The sequence below is a fragment of the Haliaeetus albicilla genome, chromosome 2 (assembly GCF_947461875.1).
Source record: "Haliaeetus albicilla chromosome 2, bHalAlb1.1, whole genome shotgun sequence".
Classification (NCBI taxonomy): domain Eukaryota; kingdom Metazoa; phylum Chordata; class Aves; order Accipitriformes; family Accipitridae; genus Haliaeetus; species Haliaeetus albicilla.
Genome location: NC_091484.1, coordinates 39,092,543 through 39,117,405, shown reverse-complemented (window position 1 = coordinate 39,117,405; position 24,863 = coordinate 39,092,543). Strand labels below are relative to the sequence as shown.

General features: G+C 38.8%; 1 protein-coding gene across 5 annotated transcripts in view; it reads right to left on the bottom strand.

Moving 5' to 3' along the window:
* The window catches only part of ZNF385D (zinc finger protein 385D), a 456,126-nt gene that overhangs the window by 139,245 nt on the left and 292,018 nt on the right, over positions 1 to 24,863 (bottom strand). For 4 of the 5 annotated variants that reach the window (XM_069771833.1, XM_069771838.1, XM_069771853.1 and 1 more), the window contains one exon: positions 10,573 to 10,715. In XM_069771833.1, the coding sequence (XP_069627934.1) occupies positions 10,573 to 10,715 (143 nt within the window). Of the gene's footprint in view, positions 1 to 10,572; positions 10,759 to 24,863 lie in introns of those variants that run through there. The other variant, XM_069771845.1, reaches the window with a different exon arrangement.

Genomic DNA, 24,863 nt, shown 5'->3' with positions numbered 1-24,863 from the left:
TGTGTAAAATTACCTGTCATGCAAACTCATGCTTTTTTCAGCAGATATCTTTGAAATTCCTAGGAAGAACAAACTGCAGGTTCTACAAAAAAAATCAGTAAATAGCTATTCAGCTACGTTAGCAACACAAACATGCCTAAGGCTAGGAAAGATTCATGCCTTATTTTAAATCTTTCCAAATATCTGTCTCATCAACAGAAATAATACTGATTTTAGAATTTTATCACTCTTTTTCCTCCTCAGACTACAGTAATCAAATCATTGCTTTAAGTAATTCCTTTTCACTTTAATTGCAGCTTTTTAAAAACAGGTTAATAACCATCCATATTTAAACTGTAGATTTTATGAGTTATACTTATTATGCAACCCATTAAAGTTTTATAGTCTTGGTAGAAAAAATAGTCATTGATCTTTTTCATCTGAGTGCTATTAAGACAAAGGGTGTAAACATCAACTGATTAAAACATTATTTAAAATGCTTTACAAAATGCTTTATAAAATTTAGTTTTAAGTAATTCCACTCATCAAGGCTTGACAAATCTGAAGAGTACTTCATTTAATTTCCTTTACACGAATGTTTTGCATGCAAGGCAAAACCCTGAGGGACCCTCAGTCCCCAATAAAGGCTGTGCTATTGCCTTTGCCTTGGATACTAAGACTTTCCAACAGCAAGTTATCTGTCAGCACACTGTGCAGTGCCCTCCAGCAAATGTGTAAGGCAGGAGGAGATAACTCAGAAAGTCTATTCTCTTGCTATTACTAATCATCATTTAAGCAAACAAGCATGTGAGATATTTAGATCCTATTGATTGTTTTAAGAATAAGAAGAAACCACTTAAGTAAATAAAAAAATACACAGAAAACAAAGCTTGCTGTGTGCCCCTTTTAGGTACGTGGAACCCTTTGTCCAGAGATCATTTCCAGCCTACAACACTGCTCATGAAAATGCCTTCAAGTTTATACCCCATAACCTACTGTATGGACATTTATCTAATAGTGTAGTCATAAGCTTATACAAATAGAGTTTCTGCCTCAGACCCTTTCAGTTAGTTATGGACATGAGAACTGGTGGAGACTAGTTAGAAATCCAGTCATTCTCACAAGGCAAAAAGGAGCAGCACAAACATCTGTTCTTCTGCCAAAAGGTGCTGAGTGACTAGAGAGTGATACACTGCCAGAAAAATCCTGAAGAAACTGTGAGCTATCAAACAGATGGTGGAAGTGTACGTGCTATATGCTCAGCCTGCACGAAGAACAACATCGTACCTGCACCCATGAAGTAAATACAATCTGCAGGCAGCAATTGCCAAATGACCACCAACATTGAGACATCTGTAAGAACCTTGAATGAGGCCACAGAGCAGAATGTGAACAGAGATGGTAGCTGGAAAAGGCCAACCACAGGTGATGGTATTACACACATACTGGATATAAGTCTTCCGGATAAATCAAAACAGATTTACCAAAGACAGACATCACACTCCAAGAAGTGGACAGTAACCAGGAAACAGGTATGGTTGGACAATTCTCATCCACATTACAGTTAGAGATGAATTCAAGGATAGGTATTATAATGTTCAGCAAGGTGAAATGACACAAACTTAGGCTATTTTAAGACAATCTTAACATTTGCTTCCCCAGGAGAATGCACATTCTAGAAACCTGAATTTCTACTGAAAGCAATCACAGAAGGTTGGGGCACCCTTGATACAAACTTAATTTAAATAAAAATAAAACTTTGTAATGGATTTTTTTTAATGGTATCTACCCATTCGTACCCATGAGCAAACTCCTCTAAGCCCTCAAGACTGCTGTATTCTATGCAGCAAGAGGTGACAGCTCATCATAAGCATAGGAGACTGCTAATTCCCTAGTTGGAACATAATCCTAAAGCTGTTCAAATAAGTTGTGAGGAATCAGAGAATGGGTTGGTTTGGAAGGGACCTTTAAAGATCATCAAGTCCAATCCCCCTGCCATGGGCAGGGACCCCTTCCACCAGATCAGGTTGCTCAAAGCTCCATCCAACCTGACCTTGAATGCTTTCAATCATGGGGCATCCACAACTTCTCTGGACAACCTATTCCAGGTTCTCACCAACCCCATAATAAAAAATTTCTTTCTTCCAATCTAAACCTACCCTCTTTCATTTTAAAAACATTGCCTCTTCTCCTGTCACTACAGGCCCCAGTAAAAAAAACATATCTCTATCCTTCTTATAAGCCCCCTTTAAGTATTGAATGGCCACAACAAGATCCTCCCAGAGCCTTCTCTTCTCCAGGCTGAACAACCCTAACTCTCTTAGCCTTTCTTCATAAGAGAGGTGTTCCACCCCTCTGATCATTTTCAGGGCCCTCCTCTGGACCTGCTCCAACAGGTCCATGTCTTTCTTTTATTGGGGACCCCAGAACTGGATGCCATACTCCGGGTGGCGTCTCATGAGAGCAGAGGAGGAGAATCACCTCCCTCAACCTGTTGGCCATCCTTCTTTTTATGCAGCCCAGGATATCTTATCTATTAAGTTCAACAAGGCCAAGTGCCGGGTCCTGCGCTTCAGTCACGGCAACCCCATGCAGCGCTACAGGCTTGGGGAAGAGTGGCTGGAAAGCTGCCCAGCAGAGAAAGACCTGGGGGTGCTGGTTGACAGCTGGCTGAATACGAGCCAGCAGTGTGCCCAGGTGGCCAAGAAGGCCAATCGCATCCTAGCCTGTATCAGAAATAGCGTGGCCAGCAGGAGCAGGGAGGTGGTTGTTACCCTGAACTCGGCACTGGTGAGGCCGCACCTCGAGCACTATGTTCAGTTTTGGGCCCCTCACTACAGGAAAGACATTGAGTTGCTGGAGCGTGTCCAGAGAAGGGCAACCAAGGTGGTGAGGGGCCTGGAGCACAAGTCTTATGAGGAGCGGCTGAGGGAACTGGGGCTGTTTAGTCTGGAGAAAAGGAGGCTGAGGGGAGACCTTATCGCTCTCTACAACTACCTGAAAGGGGATTTGTAGTGAGGTGGGTGTTGGTCTCTTCTGCCAGGTGGCTGGAGATAGGATGAGAGGAAATGGCCTCAAGTTGAGGCAAGGGAGGTTTAGGTTGGATATTAGGAAAAATTTTTTTACTGAGAGGGTTGTCAAACATTGGAATGGGCTGCCCAGGGAAGTGGTTGAGTCACCATCCCTGGAGGTATTCAAAAAGCAAGTGGACAGGGTACTTCAGGACATGGTTTAGTGGGCGTGGTTAATGGTTGGACTCGATGATCTTGAAGGTCTTTTCCAACCTAAATGATTCTATGATTCTATATGACTAGTTTTCAGAGCTGCAAGCGCACAGTGTCAGTTCATGTCCAATTTTTCATCCACCAGTACCTGCAAGTCCTTCTCTACTGGGCTGCTCGCAATCCATACATCACCCAGTCTGTACTGATATTGGGGATTGCCCCAATTCAGGTGCAGGACCTTGCGCTTGGCCTTGTTGAACTTCATGAAGTTCACATGGGCCAAATGAAAGCAATTCCAAAAACAGGGCCTGGAGTGCTGCTAAACTGTAAGGTAATGCAAAAAGAAAGATAACAAGGAAACTTTTGTTGATGCCTGGGTTGAAACTTTCAGGAGCTGTAAGTTGCAACCACAGGCCAAAACTTTCTAAAGGAGTTTCCAAGAGGATTAAGGCTAGATTTAGTAGGATGCTCCTTAACAATGCATCAAGTCCAAAGAAAATAATAGCAATCGTTCTGTAGACAACTGCTAGGGAGCTGAGACACTACTCCCCAGTCACTCGGCAGTGCAAAGGAAAGTAACAGCCATGCAATCACAGGCAACCGTGGGAAGGTTACTTGAGGGTTGCAGAAACACTCATTTATACAAAGTCAGAATATGAGCTGTTCCCTGGCTGTGACATAGAGCATAGACCATAGATAAGAACAAGCAGACAGAGTATTCCTGGAGATCTGGATCCACACTATATTGACTCAAAACTGGAAAAAGATGAGAGCTTAATTTCACTATGTCTCCTGAACTGTGAACATTTCCTCTGCATTAGAGAATCAGAGCTTTACTGTTATTTCAAACAGAGCCCAGGGCGTAGATTAAGGATTTAAATGTACAGCAAATAAATCTGGCCAATTCAAATAATTGAATATTTCATACTGATGTTGATTCATTCCTGTTCTGCAAGCACCAAATAAAAACATCTGAATCGCCAGGATTTTCTTGTGTTTGCTCATTCCCTAATCCCTCTTCTTCCCCCGCAGACTTCTTAAATAAGTGTCCTGGCCAGTGATGAAAATGTTATTATAATAAATAATTCCTGAACCCAAACATTATTTTTGCGATCTTCCCTATTTTGAAAAATATTTAGCTAAACAGCAATAGAGATACAGACCATAAAGAAGAGTATAGCTATCTTACAGCTCAACTGCAGCGCTACGGAAAGGAAAAGAGCAAGCCAGACCCTGTTTCTAGACACCTGTAAATGATCAGCCATGCAAGGAATATCCTCAGAAGCAATAATCCCCTCTGTTTGTCTGACAAATTAACAATTTGCTGCAGTATAGTTGTCCACCTGATAAAGGTTCTTCTCATGGGAATAACATTAAAAATCAACACAGACTATATTTTTACTGCCAAGTTCTTCTATATTGGTGGTATTCCATTTTGATTCACATGAAACTGGGGCCATTGTGTTGTCCCCTGACTACCCTCTTCTGGAAACAAAGCATTCTGACAGCATGTCATCACTACTGAACTTTAAAGGGTTTTATATGATGAGAAAAAATAGTCGCGTTATGCTCCTCTGCTCAATTAAGTCAGAAAACATAAAACAAAACCATTACATAAAGACATACAAAAACCCCTGGGTTAATTCTGTAAATTTCAGGCTGCTAATGTTTAGGAAAACTAACATGTATTTCAGTTTCCTCCTCCACTCTTCACTATCAAAAGCTACATCTTGTTCATAACATCCAGAAAATTGGCATATCATTTCTGCAGCACATATCTCTCTCCTAGATAAAAAACTATCCAGGACAAGAGCCTAAGGAAAAGTTTTTTGAAATGTCTTCTGGCAGCTTTTTGACAGGTTTTCTTCACATTTCCTGGCATAACCCTTCCCAGAAACACTTGTCAGCGCGCAGGTTTTCTACATTGTCCGTTTCTATCAGTTGACTGGACACAATAGGAGGAGACTTCATTTCCGAAACAACCACGAAGCTACACTCTGTATGAGCTAACTCAGTGGTTATCAGCAGGCCAGGCAGAGCCCAACAGCAAGACCGGAGTGGGGAGAAAAGCAGCTCCCAGTGAAACAAGCCAGCCATAATTGCCCACTACCAATACCTATGAACACCAGCTTCACCTCTATAAAATAGAGAGCGCAGCCTTTGTGCTGCCCTGGAAGCTGCCAGGATGTGGCATAGGCTGGTTTTCAGGAAGCAAGGAGCGCTACATTGGCACCCAGTTAACCCAAGCTGCTGCTGGAGCCCATTGCTATGGGCAATGGCCACTGCTACCTCCTCCTCCTTTCCCATATGGCAAATCTCTACCAGGGGAAGGTGAAACATGAAGCCCTTAATATTGCACCTGGGGCTATTGGCATAGAACAAGCAAACAGGAAAAATCTGGGGACTGAACAAAGATTACTACAGATGGATCATGAGAAAGAGCTGTTTGTAGAGTAATAGTTCATTTTCTATCCACGTTTAGTACAGTTCTGACATTGCCACTGCTCTTCCAAGTCATACGTTTCTAGTCAAAACTGTAATCATGTTTCCTTCCAAAGAATGCTTCTTTGGGAAACTTTCCACTTGCAACAAGGGGAGATCAGGCTTTAATTTGGAGTTAGGATGGAGCTTTTCAAGCAACATCCCTGTTTCTGTTTACAAGCATTTACTCAGATCCTCTACATTGCGGACCTCTTCCACTACAGATTATGCTCATACTACAGTCTGGAAAGCATGATATAATTTTGGGGGAAAATTTTTCAGAGAGACGGTTACATATCCTTCGAAGAATAAACAAACAAGGAGTGCAATGCATTGTCTGATTTTCCACCTAGCAATGGCAAATGTCCTGGATTTTAAATTTTAAATTCTGTCTCTCAGGAGGCTGAAATATATAATTCTGAGAGCTTCAGATATAAGCAAAACCTGGTTTCTGATGTATCTGTGCTTTGAGGATGATGGGCTTTGAAGACTATAAAAAAGATCTGAGGTTTTTTTCTGTGTGAGGGTTACTTAGGGCTGATGCTGATGTCTAGCAAAATGTAGCATTTCTTCTTAGTCCAGGAATTCATATCAATATTTTCCTACAAGTTAATTAACTTCTAGACTTTGATGCTTTGTGAAATTTCTTTGCAACCAGCCATTGGCTCATGAACAGAAACACCCTGTACGCACATTCACATGCCCTCACAGACCAGCACATATCCAATACAACTGCTAAAGCTTTGTGTCTAAGAACTAGTTCTCAGAAGCACACGGACTTAAAGCTTCTCACTCTGCAGATGAAAATGTAGAACTATACCAAATGTTTGCTAAATGATCTCAAACATTTTTCAGAATAGACAATTATTTTTTTCCTATTCCTCTGACAATCTTCAAATCAATTTTAAAAAGCTATGTAAGCATTCTTTATAGTTGTAGTTTCTTTCTTTCATAAAATCTAGCCATTTAAATGCCATACACTTGATTCATCTTTTTATATCAGATAAACTTACAATGAACTTGTGATTCTTCAGGGTGTGCACTAGTGAGGTGTTTTCATTTTAAACAGCTATGTTCTTAAAATGTCCTTTTACATATAACTTGAGGGTACCCATTTGCTTCACAATTAAGAGCATAGCACCTACAAATGTTCACCTAACCATATTGTTAATTGGTATGTTTGCTTTACGCTTTCTTGTATAAACAGAAAATGTTCCTCCTGAAACCAAATGGTTCAAAGTTTCACATGTTATCTTCCTTGCATTTCTCAGGTTGCTCACTTTTTACTTTTCCCTCTCCTCAGTGTCCAGAGATATTACTGATAAATGTTTGCACAACTCATGTTATCTCTTCTATTCTCTGCTCCAATGAAAGCTTTTGGCTTTGTAGAAATCAGTGCTGAATGTTTTCTTCAGAGGCAGTCAGCAAAAACTGAGCTAGCTTTAGAGAAAAATCATCAGTAACAAAGAAAGTAATCTTATGTTTGTAATAAACTGAAATAGAGTGAAAAATATTATAAAATACAACACCTTACTATTATTATTTGTGATACGTAAGATCAGTATTTGGTTTTGTTAGTTCTTGTGTACATGCCTGAGATTCTCCATTGCTAAGTTACTTTTGCTTTCACCTCTCCTAATACTTCTGTCCAGTTCATCTGAATCCTCAAATTACCTTAAGATTGCCTTTAGATAAAATTAGAAGCATAACTGATAAGTGGGAGCATTCCTCTGTAAACATACAATACAGTGTCAGCGCTTCTGTCATCTGATTTCTGAGTGGAATTTAACGTATCAGCTGTGAATAGTTTATGACCTGTCCCATAATGTGGGATTCATCTAACTAAATGTAGATGCAGCTGAGCCAGTCCGTCTTTACAGTCAGCAGAGATGAATGAGAACTTTCAGGGTTCACTTCACCTCATACTAAAGTAGACATATAGGGTGCTTGCATTGCAACCTACATTTGTGTATTTTTCTCCACTTAAAAAAATTGGAGAAACTGCTAATTTTTCTCCATTATGTTTTGCAAAGAAGCTTAGGCTGATTAGCTCAGATGCCTATGCCTATCACAACCAAGCTCTCAAGTTGAGTTAGGATTGCCACAACCAGAGACCACTTCTTTTCTCTGAAACACAACTAAATTTTTACTCAAGTTTCTCCTTGATCATGCTCTTCTCAAGTGAAGGCTGCTGAAAAGTGGCCAGTAAATGGCCAAAACTCTGGACTTCCTTCTAGCCTCTTGGGAAGTAGCTCGGACATGCTGCCGAACCCATTAGTTCCTATGGAATTGTGTGAGGGTCAAGAGGTCTTCAGAAATCCATTTCCTAAGACACAATCTATGACCCTGACATCTCAATCAAGGGTAAAACTAATTTATTGACAACACAAGAGAGAATGTCCAGTTCTGGTGTCCTTTTACTGACCACCCACTTGACCTTGGTTTAGACACAGAACACAAATGCTTCTCCACTGACACTGTGAAGGATTGTCAATGAAGCCAATGAATATAAAGCATTATCAATAGCTACAATTGTTCATGAGCATGCATATTTACGAAGATCATTTTTTGGTTAAACACTTGTTTTCTGTCTCACAGTCACATACTTAAAGCCTTTGTCAGACGTCCTGTTTAAAGTCTAATGTGACATGGGGGTTACCTTCTCCTTAGGCTGATAATGCTCAGCAGCAGCTGATGTGTCCGCAAAAGATTCATCAGCTTGGAAAGAATTTCTGGAAATATGCAGAACTTCTCAGCTAGCCTACATGTTTGGAGGATGCCGTTAACCAGCTCTGGCATATGAGCTAAACATAGCAGCGTTCAATAATGTACTGTTCAGAATGAAATTGTGAACACTGAGGATGCTGCTGCATGTCAGCACACATGATGAAAAGGCAAAGGTCACGTTGCAAGGCAAAAATGATGAGCAGCAAGGCAGGTGACAGCAGCTCTGATGACAGCATCCTCACACTCAGGACTGACATATTTGGCAAAGGTGGACTTGGCAGATGGCCACACATCACAGGAAGCAGTACTTTGCACGGGAATGAACTTCAGAGTGCTGTTAAAAAGGGCTGCTAGTCTCACTCTTGAAACCTAGGCTCAGTTTACTGAAAAATTGAAGAGATGAGGAGTCTGTAAAGTCCAACTACAGTGCTTATACCAAATGATATACTAATAAGATGATGTTCAGGAATAACAGGGTTTTGATAGGAGTCTATTTTTACTTCCTTACTTCCAAAGGAATGTGAGCACATCTTCCCCTGCCCCCCAATAATTATAGTACAAAATCAGTCTTTGTAAGAAAGAAAGAAACTGCAAATTTATGGAACAACACAAGATTAACAATTATTTATTAAAATCCATCATTAAAATTGTATTTGAATTATGCAGAGTTAAACAATTAGCAAAACAATCTGAAGACTCTGAACTATGGAAAATCCTGAAAAAAACAGAAATTCTAAGAGACAATTTCTAAAAATTCAGCTGGCCTATTGTATTAAATACAAACCGTGATCACAAGCAAAACTAGTAAAAAACCCCACAACTAAAGCATACTAAACAAGTCTAATAGTTTATCCGTTTCATGATGAGTTATCAGTAACTTAGTTAAAACCAGCACTTTTTAAAAACTTTGCTGCATACCTATATACATTTTAAAATTTGAAAAACTTTCTTTGTAATAATAATTCCTTGACATATTGTTTCTGAGCATTTTAAGACTTGCAGCTTATAGGTTCTCTGATCTCTATTAATGCTGTGAATTGCTCGAATTTAAGACTGCATAAATAAATATTTTTGACAATTAGTTCATTTTAATTACTTTAAAGCAAAATGAACATCCATAAAAGGTAAATAAATGAACATTTAATTACGGAAATTTGCTATTGATTACTATAAATTGCTTCTAGAATGGGCATGTTCTTTTACTACTTTTAATTACTGTAATTAAGATTTTTGCATGTTAATTAGAATTGTTTTGGCATGGCAAATTCCAGCCCTCCCGGTGTCTCTCAAAGTAGGTAAGCACACACATTCTTAGGGTTTTTTTTTTCTATATCTAGTATATGTAAATAAGGAAAAGAACTTCCCAGAGTATGTTCAAATCAAAAAGGGGCATAATTCTATAAAGTCAAAACCAACATAAAACCAATTTAGACTTTTTTTTCCTTTTAGAGCATTAAATATCTCAGCCAGAAACAGCAAAATTGAAACATTCATGACATATGTCAGTGAAATAATGAAAATACTTAAGGAGGAATAAGTTTTCTATAATTGTGGATAGTATGACTAAGTAAAAAATTATTAAAGAGAAATCTAACCTTGTTTTAACCTAAGGCATGAGAAGTAACATAACGTAACCTGAAAAAAATACACTGCATTGTTTGCCAGTGAATAGCTCATATACCAGCTAATGCTGTTCTCATTCTTACTTTAATTGCCTTGACAGTTTTATCTTTTGTAGTCCCTCCAATTTGTAAATTTTAAGTATTTCTCAAGAAGCTTGCTGGAGATGGGATGTAGAACGCCATCAGTCTGAGAGTTTCACTCTCTGAGAGCTGCAGCGAGCTGGAAGTTAGTGAAACTCCGCACGTCTTAAATTAGAGTGGGAAACTCACAAGCCCTGGGACTGAATATGGCCTGCAACTTTATTGCATGTCACTTGGGATCATATCATTTTTTCCTTCTACATTACTTCTGACTAACACTCAGCTAGGCTTTAATTTATGGCCTACCAGTGTGTCTGAAAGAGCTATTTGGCCCTCAGAATGGGAGAAGATATTCCAGGTTTAATTGAGTACATAAAATTCTACTTTGTGCCCTCTTGAGTCTTCCATGGAAACTGTGGCTCACTGCGGTGGACAGTAACTGTTAGGAGTGCACTTACTGCATTGAAGTTGGGGAAGAGATTGACTGCTGCGGCAGTGTCCAGAGGAAACGGAAGAAATGGTTTAATATCCAGCGACGGCTGCAAAGGTGGAGCAGGAGGACGCACTAGCGCTGGAAGAGCAGGGCTCTGGCATGTACCACCTAGGTGTAGAAAAAAGACAGAAGGCATTCAGCAAGTACTACACAAAAAAGCAACAATAAAAAGCAAATACTGGATTAAACAAATGTATTTTTGTTTGTCCACAAATGACTGCATTAGTGAAAAAAAGCACAGCTGACTCAGGGACTGTTGGTTATAATTCTCTGCCAGTAATTGCTTCAGATATCAATGTATCATTTAAAATTAGCTAATAAACCATTTCTCTCCCTGGATTATCTGGAACAGTAGTTCAGCATATGTCTGACTTCCCTTTAGACCTTCAACTAGTCTCATTCTGCTATAATTTCAGTGTTTCACCCCAACTCTATTGCTCAACCCTCCAAAGGCAAACTGCTCCAGAAGAAAAAAGAACAGCAAAAGTTATGTCATTTGCAGACTTTTGATTTTGTAATTAAATGCTCAATTGTAGAGCTTAGGGCTTCAGAATCAACCTAAACCTTGCAAACACAACGTACCTTGCTGCCTCAAGAGTTGATCAATACAAATCTAAATTAAGAAGTTTCAGCAAGCACCGAAATTCTGTTCATAGGAAGGTACCGACAAACTTTCTGCTCCTGCAAGGGGTGGAGCTGATTCAGACTCTGTGCAGCAGAAAGCTCCTCCCGGCTAACACTACCAACCACCAGCTCTGTGGAAACATAATGCAAATGAAGAAATCTCCTTGCATACCAATAAGTCACTACCTGTTTGCAGCAGACCCTATTTTACTTATTTGTTTGCCCCTTGCCACAGCCAGCTAAAAGCTGGAAGGATCCAAGCCCGATCACTGCTTCCCATGTCTCCCATGTTTTGGTTGCACTCCAAAATGTCAATTCCCTCTTAATTAAAGACTATTTGGATCCTAGGAAACTGTTAAAATATGCCAGTGTTCTTCTAATCTGAGAGGCAGGCAACAGACTGTCAAAACTTGCTGGTAAGAGTCCAAGAAATATTAAATAAACCCATAAGAGGAGTTTTACCCCACTCATTGAACAGAGACACAGGCAGACAGACCAACAGGGGGAGAGATCTCAAATCAGTTTCTTTTTTTCCTCTCATACATACAGGCACTTCATTAGACAAGCTGCATACATTCTTTAAGAGCCCAAATATAAAGTAGTCAGAATGATATACAGAATCTCTCCATATTTGGCCAGCAAATCTGCTAACAAAGTTTGCAATTTCATGTGTCTAATTGAGGGCTAACAGCATAGGATTTAATTAACCAGTTGTAGGTGATCATCTACAGTTCTGCTTCTAGGTATAAAATCAGCTGGAGCCAAATTTTCAAAGACAGTATTTTTTTGCCAACTTTCAGCTTCTCTGTGAAGCATTTCACTAAGAATCATTGAAAGGAAAACATTACCCACTAGTAAACCAAAGGTATTGGATTAGGGTTCATTCCAATCACATGCTAGCTTTTGCCCTAGATTAACTGCCATTTTTGGAGTATTTTCTACATTTACCTCAATGCAAGTGTGTACCAAATCACTCTTTGAATGCAGCAGCTAAGGATATGAGCAACAGAAAAGCAGAAGGCAAGCAGCCTTTGCTTTCCATAGGTCCTCAGCATAGAATCATCAAGTATTTCATGATTGCCATTGGCTTGGCAATTGCTACATTCTCATGGCATTATTACAAAAAACAGTGTAAAAATAAATTTAACAGGTCAGAATGACAATAAGGTAGTGTTGAACAGGCCAATCTTACCCTCTCTGAATAGGAAAGGCCCATAAAGATATTTTTTTAGATGCTGGAAATACTTAATTTTTCTCACTTAAAGCTTTCACAGACCATGAGGGAAGAAGTCACTCCTACTAATAAAAACCATACTAAGAAGTCTCCACGTTGCACATGAGATTGCACAGAATCACACAGAAAGGCCAAGGTGAGCATTTGCCTGGCAATAGCAAAGAATTTGAAGCTGATTAAACATCCTACAACTCACAGATGCAAATGTAAACTGGACTGAGAAATATCACCTATGCTTGGGGACCCAGCTCGTTGAGTGTATTATCTCAGTGCTATGGAGGAGAGCCTCGCAGGTTCAGATTACCTAGAGCAACAGCATTGCTATCCCATACTCTTCTAGGATACCATGCAATGAAGGATGAAATATTTCTATTGTGATCCTTCCCTGTGACATGACTAGGCAGTCACCCACCTGCCGCTTCCAGACAGTGCTGCATAAAGACATCTGGGGACAAGAACATGCTTTAAAAGGAAAAATTCAGCCAGCTCTGCAGGACCTTGGCTGGGACTCAGAGCTTCTGGAACAGAGTTTAAAATCTACCACAGTCCTGGCTACAGCAGCACAGAAAATGAGTATGTTCAGGAGCACAGCTGCTGTCTGTTTTTGCAATAGTGTCAGACATGTCCCTTAATGATGAAGCATGTGATAGGTATCATGAAATTTGAGCTTTTGCTTGAAAGAAATTCTGTAATGTTTATGGCTGCAAACATTAGCTTCTCTTTCCATTTAACATGCGCGGAGTTGTAGTCTAGAATCAGCAACAGAAAACCTGAAACAATGGCAATCATTTTTGTGACTCAGCTTAACTGAAAAACCTTTGGACAACATTTGGGAATGTGAATGTTAACCATTTCCCATATAATCCATTATCAGAGGGATGCAGAGGGGTAGAAGCCCACTGGGAAGAGTTTTTGAAGAGTACAAGTAGATACATTCTTACCGTAAAGAAGGCAATATCAAGGGCAGAAATGATGACAGAAGAAAAGCATGAGAACCAAGTAAGCCAAACTGAAGGTAAAGAAAGAGGTGCATTAAAACTCATAAAGTAAATTTGCTTTGTATATAAGTGATGATATGTGTGACAACAGCACACTTAGAAAATTATTAGAGTGAGGTATAGGTCCTTTTTAGTTATCCAGTGTCACCGAACACTGGATCAAGGTGAAGAACCATAAAGATTGCTTATGACTGGTTTGGTGTTCTGTATGATAAGCTTCTACAGAAAGACCTCCATAGCTTTCCCTGTGCAGATACAATACCGCTGATCAACACACAAGGAAGGCTCGATGTCAGCCTTTTTACAGACTTCCTACCAGCAAGTTTTGGAGTTTCACTTTGATCAATAAAGCTACGATAACATCCCACACCACTGAAAGGCTTTGTCCACAGCCTGTGCTTGATGGTCTGTATTATTACCTGAAGTTCACATAGACATCCTTGCCAAAAACTAGGTGCATGCATGACCTGACTTAAGAGACATAACAGTCCCCCCAACATGTAAGGCAGTACAGGTCTAAAGTCACATTTTATAAGTAGCGTGCTACAATTTCTTAAAATAGGAGGATGCTAATGTGTTTATTAATTCCAGTGTTACAAGTTAGTGATGTTATAGTCTAATGTCTTTCTAAAGAGCAGGAGTCTTTCCAGCCCATTCAGATCCTAAATGGGAGACAAATGTTCCAGGCATTTGGGAAATTCATGTCAGTGTTTTTACCTCAATTTTCTTTGTAGGGAGCACAGGAATTATACAACTTAGAAGCTTTATTAGCTCAGCATTTTAACCAAGATTGAAGTAATCATTTGTTTCTTCAATTTTCAGGCAACTTAAAACATAGACAAGATAATCTCTCGGCCGGAGGCACTAGTCATACATCCAAGGTAAGTGTGAGCAAACAAATTTGAAGGAAAGCTTGCCACAAACTTTTGCCCCTTCCTATATCTGATTGAGATGGCTTTTGAGAACTCCCCCGGTATCAATCAAACTGTGCATTTTTATACAGGGATGCACTTTCACGTCTCCAGTTGGGACATTTTGCCCTACCACTAGGTAATCTGTTTTGTGATACAGCATTATGCTCTGAACACAGCCAGCCTAAGTGGTACAAAGCTGTGTGTGCAACATGAGGTTCATGCTCTTTGTGGCATAGCCTACTCAAGCGGTTCTCCTTCAGAAAACACTAGTGATATGAACTTCATCACTACAACACCTTTCTTGCCTGTATGGGAAGACAACAGATGAGGAAATGATTCCTGCACATTCAACCACAAACTGTCCATTCCAAAAGGCATTGTCATATTTTATTTGTTTTGAGTTGGAATGTGAATACAGTTCTCCCCCCCGCCCCAGTTTTGACTTTAGAGACCATGTTTCACTACGGAATTGAAAATAGATTTTAAAATGAGAAGTCATTCCAAAAAGAAGAAACTAGATTTCTTTAAATATACTAAAGTTTTGACCTTTTCTTAAAGACATTTTTTGTCACAATTCTTTACAAAAAATTTAACAGCTTCCGGGGGAAATTTTTGCTTTCAATGAAATAGCGTTTTCCGATAAGAACATCTCCCATGCAAGTTTTTGTGCCCAGTTCACCTCAAATACCCCTCAGATCAGTGCTAAGTAAAGAATATAAACAGCTGTAAGTACTGTCCCTAAAATCTGGATTAAGAGAAGCACAAAGGCTGAATATGCACAAAGGAAACAAAAGAAAATAGTCTTAGAGTAAACAGACATGATAGAGCAGGGTGTTTTCTATATACAGGATGAAAAATAACAAGTTTCCTTAACGTTTCTGGAGGAGGTCAAGATCCTGTCCCTCAGGTCCCCTAAAAAACAGCTCAACAATTTGGCAACTGCATAGTGCTATATTTTGTGACTTGGCTATAGAGAAAGCTATGCTACAGCTTCCCCTGCATAGCCTTTCCGCATGCACTCTCTCATTCCCAATCCTTTAAACTGAACTGCAGGTTTAGTTTCCAGAAAAAGAATCACCAGATCTATTATCAAATAACCTCTCTTAAGGAGATATCCAGCCCAAATTTTGCAGACACAAATAATGTAGATAAATTTTTGCAATATATTTGGAACTTGCGGAGGTATGTAAGCTGGGCAGGAACTCTAAACTAATACCCCATTAATCTAAATCTTTTGCAGTTCTTCCATCACTAGCTATTACCACCATAAACACCAAGTGAAGAAGCAAATCTCTGCAGAATACCATTTTCATTCCTTCATTACTATGCAGTTTTTTCCTTCTGGCCATGTGTACAGACATTTTCAATACATCAGAGATGCCCTAAACTAATGTTCAATTTCCCTTCCATCCTGGAGTCTGAGTTTGGTTTCAGTATCATAGTTTGGTTTCTCCAAGATATGGATATTCACAAGTTTTCCACCCCATCTCATGCCTTGCCCAATATTTCCATGACAGATTATTTAAGGTCAAAACAATACACCCATTCTGCCTTGGCAGAACCTCAGAGAACCTTTCAGCTGGTATGACTCAGTGGAGTAGCTGGGAATGCGCCAATGGTTTCCAACTTAAAAGTTAACTTCTAGGTAACTTAACAGGGTAACTTCAAAAAGTATCATTAATATTTTTCATTTAGGATCCTAATATCTGACAGTTCACACACACTAAGCATTACAATATATCCTAGAGAGCCTGAGCCAAAGGAGGATTTTTTTTTCCTAGGAAATTTTCAAGAAAACTAACTCAGGCTATTTTAAAGTATAAAAGTGAAGGGATATGTGGAAAGCTCATATTATATCTTGCAAATGCTAAGAAACCTACATCTGGATAACTCAATATCAGCTAGAACTTTTAATTCATTATGAATTTAGTTTGCCAGTGGGCCAAAGAAAAGGTGTATTTGAAAGGATTTTATTCAAAAAGACAGTAAAGACATAAGCAATTAGTAACAGTAGGCTAGCCATGATTAATAATGAACTTCCTTTATCTAAAATGTTAGGTATCACATTTAGGTCTTCAGAGAATCTGGTAAAATGGGAAATTTAAATATGCCCAAAGACAAAAGAATAACCTCTGGGATATAACAGAGACAGTGCAATGTGAATTGTAGATCTGGCTTTTAGGTGTTAGCTTAAAGCAATTTGTCATGACCTATAGTCACTAGGGTGACCCTATAGTCCCTTTTCTCACTGTATGATAGTCTTCATTTTTGGAACAAATACTTTTCTTAAAAACTGCTGGATTGTCACTTTAAAGGTAAGTTCAGTTCCATAATAAGTAGTACCAGTGATCTAACCTGACATGACAAAATAGGCTTCACCTAATCACCAGACTACTTATTAGTAGTTATTCTACTACTTAAGTGACTAAATTATGAACTCAGAATACAGAAAGTTAGCTAACATGCAACCTGTACCATTTATATGCATAAACGGATACACTTTTGGTTTTAAATATTTAACAGGCTACATATTATTCCATATGGACTGAAAGGAGGTTATGTGTGAACAAGTAATGTGATGCCTGTTGAGAATTTCTTGCTCAGAAAATCTATTTTCTGACCATTTATAGTGTTAGAACTCAGTTCCTTGTAACGTTTTTTTTGTTGTTGTTTTGTGTGTGTGTGTGGTTTGTTTGTTTCTTTTTTTTTTTTTTAGCAGGGAAAATAAGGACCTTAAAACAAAGTGCTTTTGACTCCTGCATTGTTAACAGACTTTTTTTGGAGAGTGCTTTCTTTATATAATAATCTCAAAAATATTTAAAAAATGAGGATATCCACATTTAAACACAATATGGTTTCATATAATCCCTCTTAGTTTCAGAAAAGAAAGGAAAATACCAACTGTATTAAATATTTGACATTCACTAGAAAAGAAGAACCCTCAAAATGGGACTCCAACCACACGAGCCTCTATCGTGCTGACTCTCCTGAGACAGCTTGAGGAAAAAGTACACTGTGTGGCAATACAAGCTTTCCTTTTATAGGTTTTGCTGTTAGTGATGTTAACAGTGGCTAGTCACTTTGAAGAGGATGAATGCAACACTGTCTCAGCTGTGGAGATCTGCAAGTAATTGATTTTTCAGTTCACTGGCCAAACCAAAAAATAAAGACAATTAGGGGGGGGAAAAAAAAAAGTTGTGTCAGCAGAAACATTTCTTTAACCCTAAATGAAATTCTATAGTTTGTACTTGGATACTTAACCATTTTTATTATTTAAATATTGGCAAATTTCAAACACCCAAACCCAAACAATTCAAAACTAGTCATTACAAAAATATTTTCAAATATTTTCTAATCTCTTTCCCTCTCTTCCTCCCTTCCTTTTTAAAAAAAAAGGTAAGACTCTTTCAGTCTGGCACAAATCAGTACGCACTATTTATTCATTGAGTGCATTTTTCAGCACATACACTATTCACCTGGAAAGTTTGAATCAGCTCTGGTCACTTACTGCTATTCAAAGTATTATTTTGTCTAGAGACAATATTTATTCTGTAATTTCTGCAAAGTGAGCTAGTTTAGAAAAATAACTCTTTTTATTATCATTATTACTTTTAGAAGCCTGCAGCTATGCATCATACTGGCTTTTTTTAAAGTCTTTCTTTCACACTTACAATCATTTTGAAAAACAAAAAATCGTATACCCTGATACAAGAATTTTGATTGAAAAATGTACCCCTCTGTACACCTAAAGGAATATATTTCTCTTTTCGTTGTGTAGAATCCCGTGAAACTACTATTATGATGCTGGACTAGGAGAATGCAGAGACAAATTTGCATGAGTACTCTGATATCCATTATCTCATTACTGTCCTTACTTTTAGTAAACAAGCTCAGGTTCCTGCTCGCTTTTTCCTACCTTCATTCCTCTTGTTCCTCTGCCATTGTCCATCTGCATTAACAGACAGGTGGGCCCAGGTTACAGACAGTAAAGTCCAGTTTGTCTGAATAGGATCAAAGTGCACAGCACTGTGCAAACCCTACCCACCTCAGGCCACAAGGATGCTAATGTCAGAGCCTGAAAGTATCACCCCTTTCCCCCCATATCTAGAATATGCTATGGCCCACAGGAAACACTTTACCAACTAAAATACTTTTTTTATTAAATAAAATCTACTGAAAAACCACGATCTGAACTTCAGTACCTAACACTGTCTAGCAACAAATTCCACTAACTCACTATGGGCAACATATTCTATGGATTATAAACTGCACAAGGGCAGCAACTAAGCTTTTTATTTTAGCAACATGACCTACCTAATTGAGCTCTTCGGAATCCTTTGAGGTTTTATTCCAGTTGGTTAGATAAATTTGGATGATTTTTTTTCCCTATTGGAAGCTGTTGGATCACTGAAAATTAAATGATCCAAAATGAATGTTCCACTTTCTGTGAAGATCTGGCTGTTTCTAGCAGAAGGAAACAACAAGAAATTGTCCGATTTGGCCACCTTGCTTATTACCAGCTCTCCATACCAAGTATCAGCCGTATGAGCCTTGCCAGCTACCAGAGAATCAGAAAGCCCAAGACTGCCAGCGTCATGGCTTCAGAGAAGACAAACAAGCAAAATGCCCATGAACCTTAGCTCTCCTCGCTCTTGAGAATGGAGAAGCTTTTCATTTCCATTTGCCTTACAAAACAAAATCAAACGTTAAATACCCAGCAGCCTTATTTTTCTCCATGCAATTCTGGTATTAATTCTCAGGACATTTCTACATGTCAAGAGATTATCCCCATTTTTCAGCTAGGAACCTAGGGCAGGCAGCATAAGTCACGTGCTCACAGCTCACACAGGAATCTGTGGCAGGTCAAGGAATTGAGCCCTAGGTCACTAAACGTAGTACTCTAAGCACTGCAACATCCTTCCCTGGTTTTAGTCTAGTAGTGAACTGAAGGCACTTTCACTCAGACTTGAGTGATCTCATGATAGCAAAGACAATGTCAAAACCTGTTCTTGCTTCCCAGCCATAAATGCTAGAGGGAAGATGAGTGGACCGATGAGTCCACATCTGCACTAATAATTCTCTTTACTTTGCTAAACTATGTATTCCCAGCCCTATTCTGCAGTTCCTTCCCCTGCTGCTCATGTTTTATACAACTTTCTGCTTTCTTTAGTAAGAAAGTGAAGCAAGGAAGTGAAAAGCCTGCCTTGCCTAGAGTGAGATAGAAATATGTAGTAGTATCCTGACATTCCTACCGCCAAGCAGCAATGCCAGGTTGAAAAATTTTGTCCAGATATCAAAGGAAAAACAGCTTTCTCTTTTCTTCGCATGACCATAAGGTCTTCATCTTGACTAGCTATTCCCACAGTAAAGCAGCTACCCACAGTATGATTTCCAGCATACATCTGGAAGATTTACACCCAGACTAAAGCTAAGGTGCATGGTGAGCTATGTGGGAAGCATGGGTGTTTTCAGAGGAACACTGCAATCTGATGAAGTCAGAGGAAGGGCACAGTGTTACAAATGTAGATTTCCCCAAAACTGCATGTACAGTGTTTCTCTACACCTTTCAGCAGATAAAGACATTTTCTGACAGTGCTAGACTGCACCATTATTGACTAGTGCATCATGTATGTGTCCTAACCAGCAGGTCAAAGTATGTGGTTAGTAGCCTCTACTAGCGAGCAACCAGACTTTACCAGATCTAACCCGCTACAGGCCCAGCAAAAATGTTGTTACAAACTAAGTGGATCTAAGTATTGAATGACAGGGAGGAAGCTGCTAAAAGGCATGAAGAATTATCCCCAAAAGTGCTCCCCTGGGATCACAGTCTCCCACAGGATCCTAACCACAAAGACTTAAAAACCCCCCACCATAAATAAATAAAATAAAGCAAAAATACAAGCATCAGCCAAGTATTATAAAAGTCACATTAATTTTAAAGCTTTACACTTTTTGACATTTAAAAAAAATCTTTGACCTGGCATATTCTGCAGTTGGATTTTTCTGATGTTTTTATAAAGGTCATGTTTATGGTGTAATGAGCACAGATTTCCAAGGGTTATTAATCAGAACAACACTGTATTGCAAACAGATTTTCAAAGAATTTTTCATTTTTATGATGAATATATTAGCAATTTTAAAAGTGCCATTTTTCAAAAGCATGCTTGGGAAAGAAATAACGATTAACTTCTGATGTCTTTACTTTAAATGAAACAAGCATACAACTGAGACAAATATATAACTAATACCATGAAATGGACACACTCCAGTAGTAAACTCTATGAGGATAGTGCTGTGCAGCAATGCCTCTTCCATTTAGCACTGGGAAAGCTCAACTTCACAAAGTTTTATTAATAATGCACTGGAAATATTTTTTACACATTTTTAACTGCATAGTGCAAGAGTAAGTGGAACTTAATGCCAAGAGTTATTGCATGTTTCCAGAGCACCACTTCACTCTTCTGCTAGCTGTCAAACCTCTGCTGCTTTACTGAATAGCAGGCAGATTGACTTGGGAAGGGAGCGAGTTAGAAGGGTGGCAGAATCCAAGTCAAAAGAGCAAAGTCTGCCCAGGTCAAAGCTGGCTCTAGAGAAAGAGAGGAAGGGAAGGATGGAGAGAGGTGCATAGCGAAAAGAGAGATGGCAAGTCTATGGTTATGTAGATCCACTTGGCTCTTGGTCTTACAGGTAGCACGCAACAATGCACATGAAAATACCTCCATGAAGGTACGCCAGTGTTGCACAGACTGGGGCAAGACTCCCCCCCTGAATTAACCTCTCAGTTTTTGCATACACAGGAGAGCTTATGCATGTGTGCATAACAAAAATGCGTACTTCTTGAAATAAAACAGTATTTTTCATTTTTCTTTCCCATGCATAAAGACATAAATGCTTACACAATAAATCAGAAACTATTACAGTCTCAGAATTTTGATTCACAAAAACCCGTTCACATATATGTTTAAAAATATTAGGTTTATGATCTTTCACAGGTAGGCAAAAGACTAAGTGGTATCATTTCGTACTGAACATTAATGGGGAGAGGAAAGCAGAGTGGAACCAAAAGCACAGGATTTACAAATGGATAATGAGAGCAGCCACAGACACATTAGACAGAAGTGAGTTTTAAAGGACAGGCTTCTAGACATAAAGCACTTTGCAGTTCATTGTGGCTTGAAAGACACTGGTTAAGATAAATTATATGTCATATCATCATTTTTCCTATATGCATTTCTAAATTAAAGGTACTTAAAGTTATTTGACTCAGGAACTTTTTCCACCAATGAAATACCAGATTTCTCACTCTAAATGAAATATCTGAAGTTCTTAAAGAAAAGTAAATCAAACCAGCAAATATGAATATCTTTCATACTATTCTTTCTCAGGGTGTAAAACCAGAAAAAACGATTAGATCATGTGGCCTGATTGACTCTAAACCCCAATCCATTACTTTTCATAAAACTTCTACTACACTTTAATGAAACTAAACCAGTTCAGCCGTCAGGATATAGAGCTGTTTGTGCAAAAAAACAAGAGCCTGAGGCTCTATCTGTGACCAAGACTTTCTGGAAAAAGGAGCTGATGAAAAATTGAAGTTATCCTAGCAGGCAACCCATGCTTTGTATTGAGAGCAAATCAAAAACAGGCAGTTCTTGGCAGTCTGCTGTCCCCACAGAGACAGGGGAAGAGAGGGATAAAACGTTTAGTTAAGTTTGAGCCTTACTAGAACAGAATTTTATGCCACCTCAAAGCACATGTGCAATGTGTCTAGCAATGACTAATCTCTCTAATCTCTAGATTTTCATCAGGAGGCAATTAAACAAGAAAAAAAAAGAGGCAAAAAAAAAAAGGCTGATTGCACTCTGGGGCGAAAAAAAAAATCTTCCTATCTCCTGTTAAGTACCACTTGAATGCTTGAAGTTCAGATTAGAGTCATTCCGTTCAGCATTAAGCAGCTGAGGTCAGCTTACATCAGATTGTTTTACGAAGATGTGAAATCAGATGTTGCTTTGTTGCCCCACTGCCCAAAATTGCAGGTTAACTACAGTGACTGCAATATAGCAAGTTGGGCATGCACATATAAGACAAAAGGATATGCACACTAACAAGATAGCAGCCTTCCAGCATGAAGACATGAGTCATTTAATTCACCAGAAATTTGCAGATTGTCACCAACTTCCTTAGAACCTTTGCTTTGCTATACCGATCAACACATCGGCCATTCTTCATTTATCTGGCAAAGACTAGGGATGTGAATGATTAGCAGTTCTGGACTGCAGTACAGAGTTTTGAGTTCAGCAAGGGGTCAACCATGAAAGGACAGCAGGTGCTGATAAAGCATAAAATCTTCAAGATAATGTTAATGGCAAGGAGTTTGCATTAAGTTTGGGAGGGGGAAAAGTCGAGAGGAAAGAAAGGGAAGCAAAGGGGAAGTAAGAAGGCAGCGAGCAGAACAGGAACAGAAATAAAAGAATGGGATGTTGGAAATCAATGGGAGAAATTTGAACCTTGGCCAGAATCAATTAAACAGATGTTTTATGGAAATTCTATATCCAGTCATGGATTTAGTTTTAATAAAGTTTAAATAGGACATGTTATAACATACTTAAAAAGTAATAGTTATGTAACTGTATTGTATCTAGAATATACTAACATCCTTGCCAAGAACTATTTATTGCAATCACACACTGCTCTTGAGCAAGTCAAATTTAAAAGAAAAAAAGGAAAAAAAAAGAGAGAGAGAAAAATAAACATACATAAATATGTCGTATGATATGCTGGAAAACAGTTCCTGGGTTTTAATTCACAATATATCCTGATGAATAAATGTTTTTATTTCCTTCCAAAAACTGTGGGATTGTGCTTCCATAGACACCGTTACAACCAAGAAAATAGCTACTCCATAAACAGGTAAGTCTCCATATTAAAAAAGCATAAGCAAAAAAACACATCATGATGCAATATAACAGATAAAATGTATGAGAAAGTTTATTAGGACTAGTGAAGAAAACATTGGTTTTCCTATCTATGACAAAGATCACATGAACATATTTTATATAGTGTTCTGTAAGAGCACCAGCCCATATATACTAATGCTGTGGAGTCAGAGTTGAATCCAACTACCTACAAATCAGAGCAGGGAAGACTGTTAAAGATGACAATGAAAGGTGGTCCTGTAAATGTTTTATGCCACAATGAGTTCCTCCTGGTCCCTATGGTGGCAGACTCAAGCATCAGAGCTCAGAGCCATCCAAATCTGGTTCTTGGTGAGACTCCATGAAAATTCACATTTGAGTAACACTTTGAGCTAAAAAAAAAAAAAAAAAAAAAAAAAAAAAAAAAGGGAGGGGGGGGAAGTACAAATTCCAAAGGCACGAGGGCTTGAAATAACAGTTTGACTAACCCTCTGAACACTTAAATGCTCCACTGCACAAGCAGGCTACCTTCATTCTCACCAACGGAACCCAGCCATGACCCTTCTGCAGCAGAGAAAAACACGACAAATCAGACTATCTTTAATTCATTTTTATAAAGCTGTCTTTTTGTTCTCTGTCATAGAGAACCAGTTTGAAACCATGTTTTATGCCAGTAAGAAATAAGAATCGAATCCCACCTCCCTTGAATCAGGCTTTGGTGTTGCACATGCCCCTGCAATCACAAAGTTACAGACAGCTAATCATAACCATTCTTCTATGGCATTCTGGCTGATGCTTTGCTCCAAGATGCCATGGCTTGTGAATAGGAGAGGGACAGAAAACTGTAAAACTTAACTTTTTTCTGTGTTGTAAAGTTCTGACAGAATGTGTCTTCTCTATAGATCTATACATAAGTAACACTCTCATGGAAGCAAACCCTTACAAAAGTTTCAAAAACGGAAAGAAATTAAGGCCCGTATTTTAATCAAAGGCCCACATTGAAGCCTGCTCTGTAAGTCGCCAGTGCCTCAGGGAAAAGTCCCAGTAGTTGGGCTGTTGACTAACTGGGGATACTTGCACAATAATCTTTTTTGGGGGTGGTTTAGATTTGTGTAAATGTGTATTCACTTCATGAAAGAATTTAGCTTGGGTTTCCAGCAGCCTACAAAAATCCCTTGACCACAGGACTAGTGTCTTTCTGGGAAAGTGAATACATTCTTTTTCAGTGGAGAAGTTCTAACAAAATGGCTATTTATAAAGAAGGGCTATGGAAACTTCAATTTTGGCAAGCCTATACCTGATGGAGCTGATTTAGGCAAATGCTTTGAGAGCTGGAATACGTGGCAGTTAGTAGGTTGACTGTCCTTCTCTTGATGCTTATGAAAATGCTGGCAGGTCCTTTTTTTATATCTGTATGTAAAACACGCCTATAATTTTCAAAAAGTTTTTCAAGCAAGGAAAATTATCTCCTGTCATTCTCTATAGGTGGGGGGGAAAGTACCACTGCTTTTGCAGACAAGACACAAAGGACAAAAAAAACACATGTTGTCCTATTTTCCAGAAACATAGGC